The 25,275-nt window shown below is 39.8% G+C and overlaps 1 protein-coding gene across 2 annotated transcripts in view; it reads left to right on the top strand.

Moving 5' to 3' along the window:
* Positions 1-25,275, top strand: part of MAGI2 (membrane associated guanylate kinase, WW and PDZ domain containing 2) — a 1,495,474-nt gene that overhangs the window by 1,304,157 nt on the left and 166,042 nt on the right. Inside the window, exons 13-16 of one of the 2 annotated variants that reach the window (XM_018047276.1) lie at positions 2-43; positions 7,022-7,113; positions 14,834-15,026; positions 22,400-22,660. In XM_018047276.1, coding sequence (XP_017902765.1) covers positions 2-43; positions 7,022-7,113; positions 14,834-15,026; positions 22,400-22,660 — 588 coding nt within the window. The remainder of the gene's footprint in view (position 1; positions 44-7,021; positions 7,114-14,833; positions 15,027-22,399; positions 22,661-25,275) is intronic. The other variant, XM_018047275.1, reaches the window with a different exon arrangement.

Here is a 25,275-nt window from a genome sequence, read left to right as displayed (position 1 = left end):
GAACAAGTGCCACCAAGGACCAGTTTTCGAATGGATTCTTCTGGCAAGTATTCTTCAGTACTCACAGTCCTGTGAATGAAACGTCTTCCATTTTGTGTAACAAATCATTCTTCTGAGTAGTATCAGTTTTTTAGTACATAATCACCATGCTAATTTCACTCACCCACATAAGCATATATTTAAGGTAGAGGGCAATTCTCACCAAATTTGACCTATATGGCAGCCAAGGAAACAAACAAAAGTCAAAGGAAAACAATCATTTATTCATTAAGTTCTTTCATAAAATGCTTTAGTAAAAGACTAGATTAAAACACCAGGTACTATCAGATTGACTAAATCATGCTATCCAGTTGAGAAGCTTCTCGACACTTGTTGCTACTAGGTGCTTGAAATCTGAGTTTGGATGTCCTGTGAGAAGCGTGTAAGATCCACAGTGAATTTCAAAAACTTACTACCAAAAAAAAGAAAAAAAGAAATGTATGATATCTCACTAATTATTGTGTTAGTGCTTAAATAGTATTTTGGATATGTTAGATTAAGCATATTATTAAAATTGTATCTGTTTCTTTTTGCTTTCTAAACTATGGCTACTAGAATTAGATTACCTATGTAGCTTGCCTTTTGTTTACATTGAACAGCACTGGACTAGATAATTGAAGTAAGCTAGAGTATCTGAAAAGATTTGCAGTTTAGACATTTCCATAGAACTTACTAGAAATTACTTTACTTAAAAATTACTAGAAATTTTGCTAATGTAGAATGAAATTATTTTCACATCAGTTAAACACTAATAACCGTTTATTTTTTTTAAACCATGCCAGTTACAAAGTGCTACATTTTGGTAGTATTACAAGTTAGAATAGAATAGTTTGACGCTTAAGAGCTTTTAGTAATAATTAAATTACTTAAATATTTTTGACCTAATTATTCAGAAAAAATATTTATTAATTTGGTTTAGGCTGAAATATTTAATTTTATGGAAATAAAGGAAGAAAAGGAAGATTTAGATCTTCTTACTCGTAAGAAGTACTTTGAACAGCTATTTAGACCACTAGATTGAAAGCCAGAATACTGAAACAATTGTAGAAAAGAATGTTTCATAATAATAGTACTATCTCAGGTCTGTGGGCTCACAACATACATCTCTAGAGTGTGTCTATGATGACAGCTCATTACCCATCTCAGCATGTTTTAACACCCCCCCTTGGAGAATATATGTGCTTGAGATCATTTCATTCTATAAGTTTCCATGTCATTTTTTTGGATTTGTAGAAAATATGGAAGATATTGCTCAGCATTTTGTCCTCAGATAATGTATAAAGTATTTGGTTTAGCTATGTCTGAAATTTTTTAAGATATAATTATATATATTATATTATAAATTAAACATAATTTATAATATAATATATATTTTATACCAACTATACAATCTTTGTAGTTTTTAAGAGTATCTTAGAACCAGAGGGAAAATGAGACCTAGTAATTACAGGTGCAAAATGAAGGCAAGATTTAATTTGAGATTCTGAATCTTAGCTTACGGCCACAACAAGCACATTTTCTGCATTTCTCAGCTTCTGACTGTACTATATTTAAAGCCAAAAGAAGAAAGAGAAGAACTATGTTTATGTAATAACTTAGATAACCTTGATATATAAACAAAATGATTCCAAAATATATATTATTTGAAAGAGGAAAGTTTTAATATAGTTTGTGTGTATTATACTACCATGCAATCCAGATTTTCAGGTTAAGAACCAATCCAAATATTTTGTTAAGTGTCCACACAAGTTAGGAAACTATTCTGGAAAATTATGACTCCCACCAGAATAAATAGACCTTCTATACTGTTTCTCATATTTATAAAATGTTCTTTATCAAGCTATTTGTCATGATTTTGACTTGGAACTGTTTATTATAATTGTAAGGTATTTTGCTAACTTTAACTGCATAAGATGCCTAGGCAAAATTAATGGTAGGAAGTCCTAATGTAATTAGGAAGCTAAGTGAAATCTCAATAGTAGAATAGTGTTGTGGTTTATCAGGTTCACTAGATTGGAAACAATTAAATTTAAGACACATTTATTTAGCAACTCGTGCAGGCTATTCATAATGGAATTTTATAAACAAACAAAGATAATTATGCCATCACCAGGGTAGAATGTTAACAAGAAACAATGAATCCATAGTCAGGACCTTTGAGTGGACAGCTCCACCCAAAGACAAGAAAACCAGGATATGGAGTATCACAGAAATCAAGACTAGAAGTTCTTCTGAAAGGAGATCTTTTCTTGTTTAGAAACAAAAGAAATCAAGGATCATAAAGGGTGTGTCAACAGCATTAAGTGAGATGTAGAAATCAAGCAGAATGAGCAAAGAAAAAATGGCCATTGGATTTGAACATTAGGATGTCATCAGTGACCTTAGAGCAGTTCAGTAATGCCAAGAGCACAGACACCAGACTGGCAGGAGTAAGTCAGAGAGGAAAGAGGTAAGGCTTGCGTCCAAGAGAGCAAAGGATAGGGAGAGCAGGGGAGTATTTAGGATGGGAAAATCTGACTTAATTTGAAAACTCTGGCTATTTGAAGAGAACCATATGAAGAGTGGGAGATGGCTTCTACTATGGCTAAACCATGTCTGGCCATGTTCATATCACCAAGGGTTATAAAGAGAAAAAAGTGGAGAGAAGTGATTCTTTTAAGGTAGATATGTATTAGTTATTGATCTGGTACTGTTAGATTTGAGCAATAAAAGTTATTTAATTCCTGTTTAACTTATTCTGTATCTGGAGTTCTTTGGAAACCACCTTTGATTCTTTCCTAGTGCTATCTTTCCTAGATTTCTTTATGAGGAAAAGCAAAACAAAAAACAAAAACAAAAACATTTTTTCCAGTAGAAAAAAATATTTAATGAATTCATTCTCTGTGCCAGACTGTGGTAATAAGCCCATGGTGCTTATGTTTAATTAAAACATGAAAGGGGATTCAAGTACCAGAATTTAATTGACATGTTTACAGCAGCATCCCATGTGCCAAATTAATCCATAAAAATGCCATTCTTTGCATTTTTGAAGCTTGAATACATTCACAGAATTAATCAGTTGTGTTCAGTCGCCCATCCTTTTCCCTGGAACTGTGCATAAAGCCATGTCTTTCAGAAGCTAGACCAAGGGTATATATAGCATGTGAAGTCTTCCTGGAGTCTTAATGCAAAATAAAAATCAGCTTTTGAAATGGTGCTTTTCTTTATTATGACAGAGGTTGCCCTGCTACCTGGATGTAGTTTTTTCAATATTAGTAAGATCCCAGGATTAATCAGTAGTTGTAAATTCCATCCCCATAGCTTGTCCCAGAGGTCATGCAAAGTCCCACCTGGGACAAGGATCTTCAGATGTTTTATTTCATAATGCCTGAGGATCCCAAGACCCACCTCTAAAGAACCAGCAACACTGGCCATGGCTAGCCATTGAACACCAGCATCCAAAAAGTTTTCTGACTCTTTTAGTCCATTTCTTCACAACCACTGCCTCATCTTGAGTTGCACCAAGCCATGCCTGAGAGCACCTCTGATGGTTTTTCAAACAGAAAACAGAAGAGGAAAAAGAAGAAAAAAAAAAAGAGTGCAAATACAGAAAAAATAAGGCAGAAAAGAAAGAAAAAAAGAATGTTGGTGGGGCATGACTGAGTGACATCGAGTGACCCAGGTCCCACTGAGTGTTCACCCAACCCCCTCATCTAACAACCTACTAGGTACATGGTTCATAAACCAACTGGAGAGAGAAGTGAGGATTGTGAAACAGTGGGATGAAGACTGGCCCTTGAATTTCTTTGCTTTAAGTCCTTACACTGACAGGGGAAGAGATAAAGCATATTACAGTCGTTTTAAACATGTCATCACAGAAGAGCAACTGAAGAAAAGTACCAGAAACATCATAATCTTTCAAGAGAGCTAACAAAGTGGGGAGAAAGAGAAACATTTCAAGCTTTGTGCATGTAATTTTAGTTACTTTCTAAAGCCAGACTCAAATGGTAGGGGGAAGGAAGGAGAAATCAAAGAAAATTTGTCTTTCTGAAAACTCTTATTTTCCTTACACACACACAAACACACACACACACAAAATACTACTGCCTTAAGGCACGATCTATCATTTAAACTTTTTTATCCAGTTGACTGTTTCTCTTAGGTTTCCATGCCCTGCAGCCTCTGAGTCTGTGTTCCAAAATTAACAAAAAAATAAAAAATAAATCACATCTGTGGCAGACTTCTTTAATGGGTCTCTCTTTGCCTCTCTCTATGCGTACATGTACCATGAAACTAGCCATCTCGGCCTGGAAGAATGGAAGGTGAAGATGACATGGTTGGCGTGTTTTGCCCCATGTTTGAAATCAGAGCAGTCAGAGCAATAGTCCAAGGATCGCAGTGTCACCAAAGTGCACACAAAGAACAGGGGAAAGAAAATATGTGCTCTGCTTGCTTCTTCAGAGTTAAATAAAACTAGCAAACATCTGTATTTTTCTCCTAATTAAAAAAGAGTCCTGAATCGTTCGTTAAGGAAAAGCTTTCCAATTCCCCCAGGAATCACAGGATTCTCTGACACAAGACAATTCCCATGTATATTGGCACATCTCAAGATTCCATTACTGGGACTGTTACAATTTCAGCATTTCCTGGGGGGGAAGTTACACTTAGCAAATAAAATGGATCACACAGTAAACTCCTTTCAGAGCTCCTCATGCAATATGGATTGGTGCTGAAGCCACTGGAGGAACAATTTCTCACCATACTCAGCAGCGATGCAAAAATGAGAATATCTACAATTAGATGGCAGGTTCTGGTTAAGCATATGCTAGCTCTGTTGTTTTAAGTGACAAAAGTATATCATGCTCTCTTTGTAATTTATATATATGCATATATATATATATATATATATATATATAAATGTCCACTAAGCCTAAAGTAACCTAGGGAAGAGATTGATGTGACCAGTCATACCATAGCCAAAATTTAGAGTTTTGAACAGTGATTGGGCATCGTCTGTCATCTCCCTTTGCCTTTCTGCCTCCCTTGGGAAGAGTACAGCTACCTGCTGTGGTTTTGCAGGGCTGCTCCACCTGCTCCAGAGTCCTGAAGTTTTAGCACACTCCCCAATATGTGATTTCATGTATGATGTTCTAGACCTCAGGATAAACTGAGCTCAAAAGTCAACTGAGACTCGTAGGGTATAGGGCAAAGGTTTCATTTTCCTTTTACCACATGAGTCTAATTAACTGTTTAATAGGAACTGAATTCTGCTAAGTTGTCTTATCTTTAAAATATGAATGATTATACAGTTCATAAAGGATGACTAATGGATGTGGAAATGTAGTTGGTTATAACTGGAGTTTTATATTCATCGTTGGCTGGGAAAGCCTTTGGTTCTACATGCATCTGTCCATAAAAGGACGTGAAAGTCATAGTCTTGGATGATATTTACATATGTACATAGGTGCCTGATTCAGCTTTTCTTTCCCCTTGGGAGCACTAGACACACACATATGCCTAAATTTCAGAAGTGAGTGACTTATCTTCCTCACATCACTGGGAAATCACAGCCAGGTGGGAGGCACAAAGGCAAGCCCCATATCATTGTACTTTGTTTCCTGTCTCACTTCAGCTTCACTTACTATAGACTAGAAAAGGTTTACCAGGCCATCACCAACTATGACTATGACCGTACATCCAAATGACTAAGACATAGCTTCCTGTCCCATGAGGACTCTCATCTGAAGTCCCATCCCAATTTCCAAAACCATCCCGATTAAATAATAAGAATTTAACATTTAACTGAATAATTGCTTCTGTCAGTTTTAATACCTCCTTTAAACCATTAAGGCCCAGAGATCACAAATACTTCTTAAGCAAAGGTTGACATTAATAAGTATTCCCCAAAGTTGCTGATTATTGATTAACATCCTAACAGTGATTTTGAAAGTGTGCACAACCCAGTCGTGATTGAGACATTTGCCCCTGAAGAAGATTCAAAGGGCCAGGGGCAAGGGAGAAGCTTAAATCCTATTTAAATCATATGCTCCTTTAAAAGTCAAAAGATTTCTTATGGTTTTAGCTTATTTCTAGAATTGAAAATGACATTCAGAGGAATTTCTCAGCTTTTTTTTTTAAGTACATTTCCGTTCTTTTGGCTAACTACAGAAAAGTATCCCTCATCAACTTTATTTTGAATGTGTTTATGAAGTCAGCAGTCAATCTACTAGTGGCTTCCACATTTTAAATTGTTTGAGGGATAAGAGTTCACTTAGACTCTCATAAATTTCTAGTAACAAGTTATAAGAAACCTAAAGGAGCTTTTCAGGAAATTAAAACTTCACTCAAACCTCAATAGAGAACAGTTTCAATTTTATGTTTTCTAACTTTAACAATTTTAAAAGAAACAACTTCTATTAGGTGTAAGTTTATACCCCCCAGCATGGAAGTGCGCGTGCATGCACACACGCACACACACACACACACACACACACACACACACACACACACTCTCAGTGGGACACATCAAATCATAAACAGCTATTAGTAAATTTCTAGGCTATCCTTCACCAGGTAGTTCCAGGGTGTCTCCATCTGTTCTCTCATACTTCTAAAACAATCATCCTAGTCAGAGTAACATCCCCAAAGTGGCAGCCAATTTTCGAGGGCAATCTCAATGATTTCAGGAAAATAAAGAATTACAGAGGCATTGATTTTTTTTTTTTTCCAACTCAGAAAATGTGTGTGCTCTTTCTGCCTATGACAATATGCTAGTAATGTCCTTGGCTGGTCACTGTTAATCCAGAGACTACCTAATTTTGGAATGCATACTTTTTTGTCACCATATATATATATATTTTTTTTTTATTTCTATGCTCGTCACTGACTCTTAACAGCACTCTCATTAATCACATCCACAAAATTAATTTATCATTGGTGTGTCTAGTTCCTCAGGGGGTGGGGAAAAGGCATTCATTACTCAATGGGATCTCCTTTATGCCAGGTCCAGATTATAAGGAGCTGGATGTTCACCTTCGCAGGATGGAGTCTGGATTTGGCTTCAGAATCCTCGGGGGAGATGAGCCTGGACAGCCTGTGAGTTGATCTTTATTTCTACACTTTGGGTTATATTGTATATGTATGGCTGAGATGAAATATCATTCAGTGTGATACGAAAAAGAAAGTCGTTTAGGACTCACATAAAAATTTCTGAGGTTTGTGTTTCTTGCTATTTAAGTTTCCAAAACTTGCCAGTGTTTCCATGCCAGTATGTCATCATACATCAATGCACATTTCATTAAGAGAGAGACGTTACTCTTTCTTAGAATGGATTGGATTCCTCTTGAATATTTCAGTTATTTAATTGTATTGGGTCCCCAGTCTCTTTGGGCAGCAGCTCACAGATAAACATGCAATATGACAGAAGATATATGTGAGGAGATGACTCAGAACCACAGAACTGTGTATGTTTTCAATCAGAACTACAGGGGAGAGAAAACATGGGGATCAACATAAGTTAAATTAAATTCAACACTGCAGAGTCTCACCAGATTTGAATTAGGTGATTACAGTTAGAGGATGTTCACGAACTCAGCTTCAGTTGGCACAATATTGGGGATTTGGAAAGGGCTCTGAAGAAATTCTGTATAAATACATCTGAGTGAAAACATAAAATAAGTGTTCATTAATATACAGAAAAAAAAAACCAACAAAGCTAGACTTCTGAGCATGTATTGAAATAACAGCCATAAAACACTCATTGTGTTTTATGATACAAAGGATGTACCTTAAATAGTACCTAGTATGACTAGGTTGGGCTTCCCTAGTGACTCAGATGGTAAGGAATCTGCTTGCAATGCAGGAGATCTGGTTTCAACCCCTGGATTGGGAAGATCCCTTGGAGAAGAGAATGCCTACCCACTCCAGTATTCTTGCCTGGAGAATCCCATGGACAGAGGAGCCTGGGGGGCTACAGTTCACTGGGTTGCAAAGAGTTGGACATGACCAAACAACTAATACGCACGCAGAAGACTGAGTCAGGTTCATAAAAGTTTCATAATTGGTCTTTAGGCCCCGAAATACAATCAAGTCCTTTCCTATATATAAATGCAAGTAAAAGATTAAACTGCAAAATAAATGTAAGGGGAAGTAACAAAATTCAAGTTCTCATAATGCTTACTTCAATACAGTCTTTGAGATACACAATTCTTACTTCTTACTTTGCTGGACACTCCTACCCCTATAGGCTCATGCTTGTCTGCTTTGTGGGTAAACTAGCACCATGTTCACAGCACCGTATAGCCTTCACACATCTCCCCCTCTTGAGAGGTAGAAGGGATTGCATGACTAAGTCACACGGAAGGCATAGCATCAGCTGGTTTAAGAAAGGAAAGGCCTAGTTGAACTTAGCCTGGCACAAAAGCAGTAACAACAGAAGAGATGGAATTGTTACCCAAATGAAACACATATTGCTCAGAATGAAGCTCAGGTGTGTGAGTGTGGTATGCGCCACCCAGCCTCAGGACAGCTTTCTACTGGGTGAAAAGACAGGATATCAGGTTCCCAGCCCTTCTGAACATTGACTTCGTGCTCCTTGTCCTTTCTCCCCTCCAGTGGGCAGGCATCCAGTATTTATGATAAGCCTCCTCAGATTACAAGTTTTGCTGATCATCCTTATTGCATTTATTTTGGATTTACTCTGGTTTATTCTTTCATTTGAATAATTTAAAACACAATCAGGCTGCAAGTTACAATTTTACAGTTAAACCATAAAGTAGAAGCCTAAATCTCCCTGTTGCATTCAAAGCCAGAATGTAATGTCTTGAAGGCCAGAATGTTGCACCTCTGAAAGCCCGTGTCAGGAAAGGCGAATCTCCCATAAAGATCCCCCGTGTGCCTTTCCTTCCTGCTCTCCCTAAGTCCAGAGATAACATGCAACCGAAATGCACTAGCCTCAGTTAGTTGCTATTGTGCTACAAAGGGAAAGGCGTGTGAGGCGACTTGGTCCCGAACCGCAGGAGGTCTCATAAATTATATCAGACGGGTTTCTGCCTCCATGTAGATGAAATGGTACTGACATCTCATGGTGCACATTAAACACGACAGCACGGCTTTCAGCAAATAATGAACAGCAGGACCCCAGCTCAAACAAAGTGTATGGGCATTTTTCCTGCAAGAGGAAATACTTTTCACAGTTAAATAACAATAGAAATAGAAAGAAATAAAAAATTGCCACAAAGGAATGAAAATGAGATTTCCAGCTGTGATCTGAAAAGAGATGGGAAGGCATCAAGATGAAAAGGCTTGGAAAACACTGCAGTGGAGAAAGGCCCGTGTGGAGAAAAACTGTGCATGGAAAGAGAGAGCCGATGACAGACGAAGGCCTTGGCATGAGGGTCCAGTGCAAACTTGTGAAAGAGTTTCAGAAAGCAAGAGCCTGAAATCTGCTTGCCACCTTGTCAAGTTGCCCTGGGCTATGATTACTGCAGATCAGACTTGCTGGGTTTAGACTGACATTAGGTAGAATTGGGAAAGAATTAAAGCCTAATTCAAAGGACTGCAGAGGTGGTTTGGGCTTTGTTTGTTTCTTAGTTTTTGTTCTCTTTGTGTGTGTGTGTGTGTGTGTGTGTGTTAGTTTTCTCCCTGGCTTACGGGGATATCAGCCACTTGAATGTGAATTGCTATTATTTCATATCAAATACTTCATTTTGTTCTGTGCCCTTACAGCCTATAAAACAAAGTAGACCTGTTGAGGTTTTGCTTCTTTTGCTTTTTCAGAGAAGACTGTTGAAAAGATAAGGCCAGATCAGTTGTTTGGAGAATGGGCGGGGGCGGGGGCGGGGGGAAGGTTGGGAAAGAAGAGAGTCTTTCTTGATCTGTTTTTCCGCAGAGTTGTTTCTTCAGGGCCAAAGCAAGAGAGGCAGGATAAAGAACTCTCTCAAGACCGGTGAGAAAGCTAATGAGTGGGGCTGAAGTGTCCTCAGAGGTTGAAGGATCCAGTGAGGTCAGAGGGAGGTGAGGAGTGGAGTGTTTGCTGGGAAGGCTCACTAACCAGTGGAGCCAGGGGTCACCAAGGCCAGAAGGAAAATATAAGCCTATATTAGGTTAGCGAGCCCTGACCATGCACTCAGCAGACCTGGAAAGTGACCAGTGCGATGGGGCAGGAGGCTCAAGCCAGACACCGGAGGGAAGGCCCTTCAGTGAACACAGAACATGACCAGTGTATCACTCTGTGGCCACCAGACCAAATGAGAACACTCAGAACCTTACTGCTCAGAGTGTGTCAGATTTAGAGACCAGAGGCACCCAGCACCTCTTGGGAGCTTGGTAGGCATGCGGAATCTCAGGTTCCACTTCAGGCCTGTAGAATCAGGCTGTCAGCGTAAGTGCAGAATTCTAACAAGTTCACGGTGTGATTCATGTGCACAGTAAAGTTTGAGAACTACTGATTTAAAGGATCAGATAGTCTGACGTATGTTTTCAAGAACTTAGATGAACATAAGAATATATATATATATATATTTATGGAAGTCAATATGAGTTACAGTGCAAGAAGGAATCATAGATTATCTAGTCCCTGCAGTTCCAGTGGCAAATAGGAAATAAACTACTCAAATGTGTCAAGTGTACAAAGCATATTTGAATTAAAGGAAAAAAAAAGTGGGTTATTTTCTTTCCTGAATAGATGCACAGAGCTGGCTCTGTGTCAGCAGTGAAACACAGGACACGAAGGTGCAAATTGGCCAAAGGCTAAAGGACACCAGCAGTGAGAGCCAGAAGCAAAGACAGCGTAGGTGGTCAGCCTGTTCCCAGCAAAGGCAGCAGCTCCTGAAGGAAGGAGCGAGTGTGGCTCCTATATATGACTCGTGGGTGAGCAGCCCTAACGCCGCTCCAGTCCCCATGCTCAGCTCAGCTCAAGCTTGTTTCTTAACCATAGCAACTTTTTTTTTTTTTGAAACAAGTTAGGATGGATTATACAATCTAATTATACAATAATATATATGCATATAATTATGCGATATATATAATAAGCTATGTTGAAGTATTATGTTGAATACACTATAAGTGAATTTGGAAGATTTGGTGGAACAAACCGAAGATTGAAGATTAAACCTTCAAGTTTAAAAAAATAGTGTGTCCGGTGAACTTCAGTCTTTGCTCAGATGTCAGCTTCTCGAGTCCTGCTCTAATCTGCCCTAACACCACCTCAGCCTCAAAGTTGACACCCACCCAACATCCTACCTTGGTGTATTTTTTTCCACAGCACATGCCTACTAACACACAACATACTTTTTTTATGTTTCTTTACTGTCTGACTACTGGAATGACTCTTTAGGATGGGGATTTTTGTTTATCGTTCACTGAAGAGTTCCTAGCACCTAGAAGCATCCCTAGACTCCATGAATATTTGCTAGATAAATGAATTACTTAGTGAGGAGAGTACTTCATATCACAGCAAGCAAATAGAAAAAACAGATGTTTTACTGGGATTCTCTGTTTAATGGATGCTATTAAACTAGTCATACAGAAGATAACTTCAAGAGTATTTCTTTGCTGTTTTCCCACAGCGGGAGAGGTATGAGAATGTTCCGATGTGAAATTTTGTTTTTGCTATTTTTGTAGAGGGCCCAATTGCAATGTTAGCTCTTAGTTGTAACCTGTTTTTTTTTCACTCCTTTTCATGAGTTAAAATCAAAGTTACAGCTGAATGGTGGTAATTAAGCTAAGAATTTCGCTAGCCATTTTTTCTCTATTCCTAGCTGTAAGCTCTCCCACTGGGGCACACGGGAAAGTTAAAGGTTGAAGCGTTTTCTTTGGGCTAACCCAGCCAAATGCAGCTCTTCACAGGGCAGTGGAAAAACATAAACATTCATTTTCACTGGTTTGCACAAAGCACTTACTAAATCTTTGAAGTGCTCTATAGTGGTTTGAATCTTTTGAAGAATAGATTGGACCGTCTTTAGAAAGAAACTCATAAATTCAGGCTGGCATGATGATAAGGGAAAATGGAAAATATCAGAAGCCTGCCTGACTGCTGGCCTACAGCAAATGGGCACAGCCCAGTCAATCCAAGGCCAGAGATGGGATTCCCATGACAGCAATAATTAATCAGTCATCAGAGCACCAATATTCAACATGGGAGCAAACCTACTCCCCACTTCCCTATTCCCATCCCCCGGGAATAGGGAAAAAGTAGCCATGGTCGGGGGGGGGGGGGGGGGAGGGTGGATTTTCATTCCTTTTCAGTGAACCAAGAATATGAAGTCCTCAGGAGAAAAAGAAAACTCTCTAGACCATAATTTCACACATTGAGAAGGCCTGGACATTCAAATCTGGTGGCTGTGTTGACAGACCACACTGAGCAGTGTGACCAAGTAGGAAGACAAACCTGAAGACATATAAGCCTGCTGGTCACAATGGACCAACTGCAGATTAACTGGAATCCACAGATTTGAGATTTGAGAGAAATTAGTGCCTGAAAAAAATCAATCTGTGAACAAAGGATCATTTTATAAAGACTTAAAATACAACCTAGAATATAGCCTCTCTACTAGTATCAGACTAATGATAGCCACTGCTTTCAGATGCTGTGAGCCTAAGCCGCTTGGCAAAAGAAAATCTACTCCTTTGAAATCTATTGTCCATGAGTTGGAAAAATTGTAGATTTAAGAGCAAAACTAAAATATTTAATGCTATTGTCTTTCCTCTGTGACAGGAAAAAAAAAAAAAAGCCTTGCTAATGGACACTAATTGGAGTGTTTCTAATGGGAAGTAAGAAAACTTACCCTGTTGTGCCTTTCACTGCAATCCCCTGTTCAGGGATTTATGACAGTATGCACGTTTCCCAAATGAGTACCTCCAAACTTCCTGGTATAGTTGTCATTAAACAGCAGAGCATTGCAGGCGGCAGGCAGAACTGGGGACATCATTTGCGTAGGGATGTACTCTTAGAAAATATTCAAAGAAACAGCAAAAATCTGGAGGAGTTTTTTTTTTTTTTTTTTTTTTGCACATTTCAGTATGCAGGGTCCTCAGTCTGCATTGCAGCACATGAACTCTTGTTTGCAGCATGTGGGATCTAGTTCCCTGACCAGGGATTGAATCCAGGCCCGCTGCACTGGGAGCGCAGAGTCTCAGCCAGTGAATCACCACAGAAGTCCCTGGAGAAGATTTGACTGAGTTTTTAAAGTAGATGAACTGTTCAACTGAGAGACATTATTTTGGGGGGCTCCAAAATCACTGCAGATGGTGACTGCAGCCATGAAATTAAAATGTGCTTCCTCCTTGGAAGGAAAGTTATGACCAACCTAGATAGCATATTCAAAAGCAGAGATATTACTTTGCTGACAAAGGTCCATCTAGTCAAGGCTATGGTTTTTCCTGTGGTCATGTATGGATGTGAGAGTTAGACTGTGAAGAAAGCTGAGCGCCAAGAATTGATGCTTCTGAACTGTGGTGTTGGAGAAGACTCTTGAGAGTCCCTTGGACTGCAAGGAGATCCAACCAGTCAATCCTAAAGGAAATCAGTCCTGAATATTCATTGGAAGGACTGATGTTGAAGCTGAAACTCCAATACTTTAGCCTCCTGATGCGAAGAACTGATTCATTTGAAAAGACCCTGATGCTGGGAAAGATTGTAGGTGAGAGGAGAAGGGGATGACAGAGGATGAGATGGTTGGATGGCATCACCAAGTCGATGGAAGTGACTTTGAGTAACTTCCAGGAGCTGGCGATGGACAGGGAAACCTGGCGTGCTTCAGTCTATGGGGTTATAAAGAGTCGGACTTGACTGAGCGACTGAAATGAACTGTCCGGGGAAAGTCAGCCACGAATTCTGCTCTGTTTTGTTTTGTTTTCTCCTTACCTCCAGCTTTTCAAAGCAACATTAAAAAAGATGAAAAGCATTTTGAACCTTTATCTGAATTTAATAATACACAGCAGTCAGTTTCCCCTGACACTTTTCAAGAGCTCACTATGTGCCCTGAGCAAAGTTAAATGCTTCCCATGTGCTGTTTATTTCACATCTCCCAACAGTTCCATAAATAGGAGTAGGTCCTATTATTTTATTTCCCCATTTTGCAGGTGAAGCAACTGAGGCTTGCAGAGGTGCAAAGGCCTTGCCCGTGGCCACACAAATAAAGAACTGGAGCTAGGATTTCATCCCTAGTTTGTTTCATTTTAGAGCCCGTGTGCAGTGTCAGTGGCATCAGACATTTGGAGTTAAGGGTGGTAACTTATGAGCCAGTTAGCAAGTGTCCCCCAGACTTTATGGCCATGAAGAGCAAGTTCAAACATCTGTTTCTCTAAGAGGAGTTAGCAACCTGGAAGAGTTAGAAGAGCATCCTTTCAGCCTCTCATTTTTCAAGTACATACTCAGTGGGTTCAGTTCAGTTCAGTTCAGTTGCTCAGTCGTGTCCAACTCTTTGCGACCCCATGAATCACAGCACGCCAGGCCTCCCTGTCCATCACCAACTCCCAGAGTTCACTCAGATTCACAACCATCGAGTCGGTGATGCCATCCAGCCATCTCATCCTCTGTCGTCCCCTTCTCCTCCTGCCCCCAATCCCTCCCAGCATCAGGGTCTTTTCCAGTGAGTCAGCTCTTCTCATGAGGTGGCCAAAGTACTAGAGTTTCAGCTTCAGCGTCATTCCCTCCAAAGAAATCCCAGGACTGATCTCCTTTAGGATGGAGGGTAGAGAGTATAAAATCTTCCACTAAATTACTACATACATACATACATACATACATACATACATAGGAAGGAAAAAGAAAGTTGAAAACTTAAATGTTCTTTTCTTCTCACTGCTTCTCTAGATTTTGATTGGCGCCGTCATCGCCATGGGCTCAGCTGACAGAGATGGCCGCCTACACCCAGGAGATGAGCTCGTCTATGTGGATGGAATTCCAGTGGCTGGAAAGACCCACCGCTATGTCATTGACCTTATGCACCATGCAGCCCGGAATGGGCAGGTCAACCTCACTGTGAGAAGAAAGGTGCTATGTGGAGGTAAGTAGCTCAGACCAGCAGCAGGAGTTGGGGGTTAGGTGATGTAATGCTTTGTGAGTCGTGGTCAGGACACTGGAAACAACATTTTAAATCAGTTTCCATATTATGAGGGAAAAGACCAACCTACATATTCCACATGTAACCATGAAGAAAGTGCACATTTTCACCTCACTAGTATAATACATTTCTAAGCAGTCTTTGAGGAGAAGGCAATGGCACCCCACTCCAGTACTCTTGCCTGGAAAATCCCCTGAACGGAGGAGTCCATGGGGTCACTGAGTCAGACACGACTGAGCGACTTCACTTGCACTTTTCACTTTCATGCATTGGAGAACGAAATGGCAACCCACTCCAGTGTTCTTGCCTGGAGAATCCCAGGGACAGGGGAGCCTGGTGGGCTGCCATCTCTGGGGTCACACAGAGTCGGACACGACTGAAGCGACTTAGCAGCAGCTGCAGCAGCAGCAGCAGCAAGCAGTCTTTGAGGCTGACATTTTCCATAGAGTCATTAAAAAATTCCTAGCAACACCTGGGGCTAATTTAAGATGTGTATGCTCTTTGCTTTTTAGCAGGTGCTAGTTATAAGAAGAGCATTATAGTAGTGAAAAATATAGATTTTGAAAATGTTCTTCATTGTGTTTACAAGCCAAAAACCTCAGTGTTTTGATACTATAATAAGGCAACTAGGATGGAAAACTAGCTTCCTTTATAGAGCCTGATAAAAGGTAACAATAAAATGATTACCCTGATTTAGTAAAATACAGCTATATATCACTCTGAGAAAACACAGTTCATATAACTCCAAAGTTATGAAACAGAGAAATTAAAAGTAATTATTCCCTTTGCAACCATTTTCTCAGCTTCATAAGAGAATCCACAAAGACATACTTTTAAAATCAGCCCTCTTATCATATTATAATGATTCAGTTTATCTTTCTTTATCATGTCTCAACTCCCCCCAAAAAAGATTTATATTTGCAAGAATTATGTTCATTACAAGCATTATACTTTTTTTTTTTTTTTACCATCTGAGCATTCAGTAACATGGGGAATATAGTTCCAAACCATAAGTGTTTTTCTCTGTGAACTATGGGAGTGACAGCACCAAAGAGGTTCTGCCGTCACCTGCCCCGTGAGTCTACTGGCCTCTTTGCTTAGCTACCTACTGCTCCTCGTACAGAATGACCAATGCTAGAATCAGGAGGGACCTTAGAAAGAGCAATGTGAAGCCCCTCATGTAACAGATGACAAATCAGGGGTTCAGTAGCTCACCCTGTGGTCTGCAGTGAGTCAGTGATCATGCAGAGACCCATCTCTCCAGCCAGGGCTTCTTTCTTTATACCATTTCCAGTTCCTTTCCACCCTCTACAACCAACCCTATGTCCAGTGAATTCAAAACATTAGACCTTTAGCAAATGTCACTCCCTAACATAAGGACTCTGCTGCATGTGCTATTATCATCACACGTTTGAATTTTTTTAAAGGCCACCAGCTAATTACAGGCTCTAAACCACTCGAGAAGATAAGGTTTGCTAGTCAAATTAAAAATCCTTTTTGAGTCTTCTAGAAACTAGATTTAGAACAAGAGCCATCACTTAAAAGGCTAAGTCAGAAGTACTGTTAGCCCCTACCCATAGAGACTGCTGTAGATCTTGTATCATATGGAGGTTTTGCTAAGAGGTGCCATTCATCTTCAGAAATTCATGGCAGACCACTTGACCCAGTGAAGTAAAGCACCTTGAATTATGCCTTATCCTTGGGCGAGGTGCCAGGAGGGAAGACAGTGTTTGCTTGGTTAACATTTAACTGTCTCTCACTCTCCAGAATGATTTTTAATAAAACGTTTGCTGTGTTATATGTTCTGTAACCCAAAGATAAATTAGGAAGATACTTGATTTACAAGGAAATATACTGCAAAGTGCAAAAACCAGTGCACCAACATAATTTCATGGTCTTCTTGCCACCAGCTGATCATTGCAAATTAAATTTTGTTCTAATCAACCCAAGCTATTGGAGTGTATGCCAAATACTGCAAAAATGTATTCTTGCAATTTGTGGATTGTGCGACTTCCATGAAGATGCTCTTTGATGCAGTTCTTACCAACTTTACTCACTTAGGCATTCAAGTGCATTTCAAGTGCATTTAATTTTTGAAAACGTTCTACTGCAGACTGCTCATTCACACCAGAAGAGTTTCCAAGTTAGTTCAACCCACTCTTCCTTGAAAGCTTTATGAGTATTAAAAACGATTAAGTTCAGCAAAGGATACTTTGATAGTAAAGTCAGTACCTTGAAATAGGATGGGACAGATTTTAAAAATATGCACAGGAAGACAGCCTTTCTTCATAGCTGCCATTTCTTCAACAGTGAGAAGAGATAGCTGCAAATGGATATGGGAATGGAGATGTCATTTCTAGGGTTCTTATTATCATGGTTAAAATTATTATGCTTTCCTAAGCCAAGGCAGTGGGGGTACAAGCCTGGCTTATGATGAGATGATTCAAAGCCTAGGCAAAATGAGCAGTTAAATAAAGAAGAGACAGAAGATGAACAAGAAGACAGGCGGTGTCACCCACTTCTTACATAAAGGAGCACTGTAATGGAAAAAGAGCTGAAAGAAGGAAGGTCATAGAGATTATACCTTCCTGCCTTATGCTTGCTTCGGCTTGTTCAAATGTCCTGCTTCACCTCAGAAGACCCTAGGCAGTGGTTTCCTAGCTGATGCTCTAGAGGGGAAAAAAATCATTGATTATGAGAAATATAGACCAGTTGGTTACATTGGGCAAAAATGAAAATAATAGAGAAACCTGCTTCAAATGTTAACATATACATTATGTATGTTACATACATAACACACTAAAGATAGAAAGGCAAAATTTTCAATTAGACAATGGCAAACTAGACACTTGAAAGTGAGAAATCGTGGAGTAAAGGATGAAAACATCCAAAGTGAAGTCGCTCAGTTGTGTCCAACTCTTTGCAACCCCATGGATTGTAGCCTATCAGGCTCCTCCGTCCATGGGATTTTCCAGGCAAGAGTGCTGGAGTGGGTTGCCATTTCCTTCTCCAGAGGATCTTCCCGACCCAGGAATGGAATCTGGGTCTCCCGCATTGCAGGCAGACACTTTACCATCTGAGCCACCAGGGAAGCCTTGAAAACATCCAATGATGTATCCAATTTTATCAGATAATTTTAGCACAGATCTTGCACCTTAAACTAGTTTTGAGATTTGTCTTATCCATGCCACTAGCTCCAGTGTTTAGCTGCTTTTTCCCCAAGGATAGCAGAAGAGTGGCTTTAATTGTTACACTGAAAGTATAAATATTTATATGTCTCAGCTTTGAGATGCTCGACATAGTGACACATTATTTTGAATACACTGTTCATCTGAGAAAAGAGTGTCTCTGAGGAGTTTCATAAAGTGTAAATCTAGAGCTGATGTACAAGAAAGTTTTATGACTCAATCAGAACTTGTTAGAGTCCATCTTAAATCTATCAGCATCTTTTCACTAACACCTAAGGGAAAGTATGGGCTTCCCTTGTGGATCAGCTGGTAAAGAATCCGCCTGCAATGTGGGAGACCTGGGTTCGATCCCTGGAGAAGGGAAGATCACCTGGAGAAGGGAAAGGCTACCCACTCCAGAATCCTGACCTAGAGAATTCCATGGCCTGTACAGGCCATGGGGTCCCAAAGAGTCGGACACGACTGAGCGACTTTCACTTTCAAAGGAAAGTATGATTCTTGGCCCGGTGCTGAGAAAGGGGAAAGTCTTCTTTACAACTGGGTGAAAAGTTTAGTCAGTGATTAGAGTGAATTTCCTGCTCCTGACTGCTATACTTTTTGTCAGTTCTAAATTCAGTCCCTTATTCTTTGTCTATAAGCATTTAAATAAGTTGTCTGCCCTGTTGAGCATAAAGCAGAAGTACGTAAAATCAAATGCCTGTGGGTGGGCCAGCCCCTGACATGGGAAGGGCACCACAGGGATGCACTATGCCTGTGGACACTCTAGCGCACATATCTAAGCTCTACCACGCACAGACCCCATTGCCTCAGCCGCTTTAAGACTCACACATCTGCAGGGCTGTCATACTTATGGGGGACAGTCCTGAGAAGAGACCCAGGCGCACCCTGAAAGCAGGCAAGGGATGCTTGGTTACAGAGTCTGAGAACTGTGACACCCAGCGGGTGATCTTGAAGGGAAACAAGGACTCTGGTTAAACAAGCCCCTTTGGCCCTGCATGCTCCTCACTCCACGGGTAAATGAGTAAATCAGAAATGTACAGGAGACACTGGGGAGTAGTTGAGACTGTGGGGCCTTGCACATTTCATACTCAGTCAGGGGGCAGCAATTGCCCAGCTCTAACTGATTATTGGAAGCTTCCCAGGTGGTGCTAGTGGTAAAAACCCACTTGCCAATGCAGGAGACGTAAAGAGACGTGGGTTCGATCCCTGGGTCTAGAAGATCCCCTGGAGAAGGGCATGTCAACCCACTCCAGTATTCTTGCCTGAAGAATCCCATGGACAGAGGAGCCAAATATTTCAAGAGAAACTAGAAATCCAGCTTTCTGTAAAATCTCCCTATTTAAAAATATTGCCAATTAATTTTAATAATCATTTAATGAACTCTAGGCCAGCACTGTGCAGGAATCATTAATAGGTCTGCAGACCAGGAGCAGCTCCTGGCCAGCTCTTGCCTATTCTTGTCAAAACTACCTCAACCTGGAGGACATTATCAATGACACCTGCCTTCCCAAACAGACTCTCTCTCCCAGTAAGCACAGTGATGATTTCCAGTATGACTGGTGAGGACAAACAGAAGCTAAACCTCAAAATTAATTATTTGATTTGAGTAGATATTAAGTGACTGAATTTTGTATACTCATTTGGCTGTAAGCCAGAAGGATGAGTCAGGGATACTGGAAATTAGTTTTTGTTTTTTTTAATGCACATAGTATTCAGTCACTTTCTGACATTTCACTAAATTCTTCTAAAACAATGTTATTCATGCTCCATACCAGGAAGTGTTGTTGAAAAGAAGACAGGCTCATTTGGGTCTAGAGACAGCCAGGTAGAAAAATGGTGTAGAATCAGTTCTATTCCTCAAAGCCAATCGTTGGAAGTCGTCTTAACTCCCTGGTTTTAAATGTGCTCATGGTGTTAAAGATAAAGAACATTGTTGGAGAGGATGAAAGAGACATCCAGAAGCAATAGAAATGTATTCTGTTAATGTATTTGACTCCTTCACTCACCCGGGGACCACTTGCATTGACTTAGACAATGATTGTCTTTCTTTCTCCCTTTAGAACCAGTGGCAGAGCCACTGTGAGTCATTTACTGCAAAGACGGATAATTTTTCTTTGTTGCTGCTGTACCGACGACTGCAGCTCCCAACCCCCTAAAATATGACAGCCAGAAAATGAGATCTTTCTTGTCACTGCCTATGACATTTAGTTACTGATTTGGTCCAGTAACTTGGGGAGCTTCTCAATTTAATGTTGCAGCATAATAATTGTTTGTTTTTCTTCTTCCTGACTATCTCTAATCACTTTATTTCCAACTTGTGCAAGGACTGATAAAGGACATGTGTGCTTCACCAAGACAATAACAGCTTGTCTTTGGATGATGTTTTCTGGTGGAGAGGGTTCATTTTACAGGCAGTTTGAAATTCTGGTAGAAAAGAGGAAAAAGCTTCGATATTGACATTTTTTGTTGTTTTTCTTTTATCACTTCAGTACATTTCTTACAGATGAATGGCATCTATTTGCTTTATTTTATTAAAACCTGATTGAGTAAATATCACAGAAAATTCAAATTTATCAAGTGATAATAAGCAGCAGCCTGGATCTTCTTCATTTTGTACTTACACATGAGAAATGAATACATTTTTATAAAGATCATTTGTAAAACTAAGTATTTTAGTAAATGCAGTTCCCTTTTCTGTAGGTATCAGTGTAACAAAACATCTCTTATAGTCAGTGCTCTTGCTCCCAGATTTTTGAACTGACTTTGATTTTTGAAATGAAATGATTTTTCATTTCAGAATGTAATTGCAGCTTAAGTAAGAAGCGCTCATTGGAACTTTGGCTAATTATTTTTAACTTGCCATATGAGACAACTTCCAGTATGCTAGATAGGAAACCATATCTAAAGACCCAAAAAGGAATCATTAATTATCATTATTTTCAATCTTAATGTCCCTCTATTCCATAAGTATCTTTTGAGTACAGATGGACAGGGAGGCCTGGCGTGCTGCAGTCCATGGGGTCACAAAGAGTCAGACACGACTGAGTGACTAAACTGAATCAAATAGTAAGATGGAGATGAAATGGCCATTTTTCTAATTACAGCATTCTACATGCCTGCTTAAGGTTGTTTTTTTTTTTCCATCAGAATACCAGAACCTAAGTATTATTGTAAAATAACAAAATTCTTTCTTGGATGATAGATCAACTTTCAATTTAAAACCTAGCTTCTCTTGGCTGCCAACTTTCTGTCATTTCCCCCTGAAAATATACTTACTTTCTCATGGAAGTATTGGCTTGGTTTATCTGGTTGATATAAACTATATTTTGTAATAATACAGAATGTAAATGAACAAGGCTTCTAACACCTCCCTTAGAGATTCAAAGTTCATCATTCCTTAGCCTGATATCATTGTTCGATTTGATCCTAGAGTGAGCAAGGTAAGTGTTTCCCACCTATACAAAGTGAATTAACACTTCAAGGCTAACAGGGTCTCACAATATTAAATAAAACCATGGCTGTTTAGTAAAATTGCAATAGGTCTCTTACATGGGCATACCCTGTTAGCCCCAGCTACAATCAGCATTTCTTACAGTGTGACCTTGAAACCTCATCTAAATTCCTGGGCTCAGTTGTTCATTTATCTACTGAAAAAACTTCTTGGGTGGACTTTGAAGATGCATATTTTGTACTAGTTCTTTAAGTAAGTTTTATGTGTAGTACAGTTTAGGATTCTGTCTACCTGTTTGATGGCCTTTTATGATCTGTCTTAAGATCAATTATTATCATGAAACTAAGAAGCCCTATATTTCAAACTAGATGTTGTCTAAGGGAGTTGTACTTTTACCAAGGAGAATTTATAAACAAGTAACAGCACAGGGGGGAATTGAGGAGGGGTTTTACTTGCATTTGCTGAGAAGGGTGGAAGGGGACAAGACCTAGGGGCCTCCTTAACCAGGTTCATAGCCTCTTAAATACTCATCACATCCAGAGACTGGGAGAATAAAAGCCAGTCAACCAGTCTCGTAACAATGCAGGTGACTGGAACAGTGCCCAGTGCACAGGAGATGCTCGTTCATTCAGACTCTGGCTAAATAACCGGGTACCTATGTATGATGTGTGTTCCAGGGGAGCCCTGCCCAGAGAATGGGAGGAGTCCAGGCTCCGTGTCGACCCACCACAGTTCTCCTCGCAGTGACTACGCAACCTACACCAACACCTACAGCAACAGTAACCATGCCGTCCCCACCAGCAACGCCTCTCCCCCTGAAGGCTTCGCCTCCCACAGCCTGCAGACCAGCGACGTGGTCATTCACCGCAAAGAGAATGAGGGTTTCGGCTTTGTCATCATCAGCTCCCTGAACAGGCCAGAGTCTGGATCCACTATAAGTAAGTGACTGCTCTGCCTGCTTTTGAGTAAGAAGTCATCTTTTCATTGTCTGATGGTGGGGATCCCAGACAAGCAGACCAGAGAACTGTTGTGTTCATAAATAAATGTGCAGCCTGAAAGTCACAGGCTACGGTCACAACTAAGGCATCTTTAATACTTGACCAGTCAAACTGCTGACTTTGGCTTAGAAAGAATGCACGACTACCTCTGATGTCCCTCCAAACCCACAACCCCATGAAAGCTCTTCATTCATTTTATACTGGGAAGAAAATAAAGCAGAGTAATGTAGGAGTCTTGATGTGAGGAAAGGGGCACTCCTGTTCCATAGAGTGAGACCAAGACATAGAACTTGGCAGGAGCTAGGCCATGCAGGGCCTCATACACCCTTGGGAAGGAGTGTAGATTATAGATTAAATCCTTGGGAGCCATTGGAAGGTTTTAAATGGTAGACAGACATCTAACTTAATATTTTTAGAAGATGAATTCAGCTACTTGTTAAAAATGAAATCAGAGGAAAGAGAGCTGGAGTGGAAGTGTCAGACACAGTGAGGAGGCCTTTAAAAGAATCCTGTGGATTGTGCTGATATTCTGTAATGGATGAAATATCAAATCACTGTGCTGTGCACCTGGAACTAATGTATTATTGTAGGTCAACTATATTTTAGTAAAAAAATTAAGAAATAAATTTTACAATAAGTAAATAACTTAATAAGACAGCCCTGGAGGCCCAGAGGTTCTAGTGCCTTCCCTTAGGGTAGACGTTGTGGAATGGGGGAAGTGGATGATTTTACCTTCAGAGGTTCCTCCAAATCTCTGGTTCCAAGAGTCTGTACAACAGGTGACAGCCAGAGGTTATATTTCTCTTCTGATCAAGCATCTTTGCAGATTCTCAGCTTCTGCAGTGGTTTTCCTTTCAGCCACACTATTTCAAAAGTTACTTGTCAGCCCGCAAGCAATAGGATGGAAGTGATAGGAAAACTTGTTCGATTTTTATGTTGAAGTGATTTAGCCCAAAATGGTGTGAATAGAAACACCATAATAGAGAGCAATAAGAGGGGAAAAAAAACAATAATTGAGTCATGTTGTGGTCCTAAATTTTGTATAAATTGTGGTTGTTCCCAGCACATGGCAGGGGGTACAGATGTCAAACATGCTCAAGAAATCAAATTGTTGAGCATGAATATGAACTTTTTATGATAAAGTTAATGTTAGCAAAATACTACCAGGACTAAATGCCAGAGAATTGCCCTGTTTAGCTTTAGCTTTGACAAATTCAAGAGTGGAAACTATAGAAGCATTAAACCTCGTTGAATATGTATGGAAGCTAAATTGCATACATCTGAAAGTACAATTTCACTTATCTTTTTCTTCATGATAAGCCAAAGAAATAAACCCAGTCTTTAAGTATAGAGTAAAAGCAGGATTCTGTCAGTGTGGTGGATTCACCAAGATTAAAAGGACACAAGACTAAAGATTTTCATGAATTATATAAATAGTTTTCCAATAATTTACACTTGGGGAAAAACATTCACAGAGAGCTTTTGTAGCTATTCCAGTCATTCAAATTGTTTGTCGGGACAGGATACCTAAAGGACTGCAATAAAACAAAATATACTGCCACAATGAGAGTGTTAAGTATGTACATAAGGTCTCATTTTTATATGAAGTGTAACAGCATAATTGCTAAATGTATAGGAGGATGTGTGTACATACACACATGCACTTATTACCTAAAGAAGCCACAGATGATTTTTCTCTTGCAGAGAAGATCCATGCATGGACAGATTTGGAGAACACCAGGTACCAGTGCTTACAATTAAATGTGGATTTTTCTTTCTGCCAAGTGACATTAGACTGACCTCAAAAGAGTAATTCTACCCCTTTTTGAAATGGTCTTATTTTATATCACCCTGAAGAGTGGAAATAGATTCTAGAGTTCATGATACTTCTTAGCTTCTTCTTTTTCACATATTTATTTCTTTTCAATTTAAGAAAATTGAAATACACACTGTCCCTATGTTCCATGGGAAGAGTAGCAATTACACTGATAGCACATAGTGTTTACAGCCTATAATTTGCAACATGCAGCTAAAAGGTTCCTAGACCTAATACTGTTTTATACTTAACTTTCATAATAATTTTCAACTCCGATTTTGGAGAGGAAGGCTAAGCACCTCCTTCTTGTGCCACACAGCCACTGTCAGAAGATCAAGGTTCCCTGGGCTCTGGGAGACTGGGAGAATCTGATGCTGTCAGGAGTCACAATCATTCCCGGGGCTGTGTCATGTTTCTCTTAGTTTCTTATCTGAGCACAAGATCTTGAACACATTTGTAGTTTATTTTTAAGGCTACTGAAACGCTTTCCTTAACAGACAGGCGCTGTTATTTATGCCTTTGATAGGTGTACCATCACGTTTAGGCGAGGAAGTGGCGTGGCTATAATCATACTGTCTGCATCTGAAACCTGGCTTGTCACTTACTAGCTGTGTGACCTTGAAGAAATTTCACAACCTTTTTGGACTTTATAGTTTCCTTGAATGAAAAGAGAAAGTAATTCTAATACCTGTGTTATCAGGTTGCTATGAGGGTTGAGGGAATTAGTACATATAAGTGC

Source organism: Capra hircus, chromosome 4 (genome assembly GCF_001704415.2).
Source record: "Capra hircus breed San Clemente chromosome 4, ASM170441v1, whole genome shotgun sequence".
Classification (NCBI taxonomy): domain Eukaryota; kingdom Metazoa; phylum Chordata; class Mammalia; order Artiodactyla; family Bovidae; genus Capra; species Capra hircus.
This window is presented reverse-complemented; position numbering and strand designations above follow the sequence as displayed.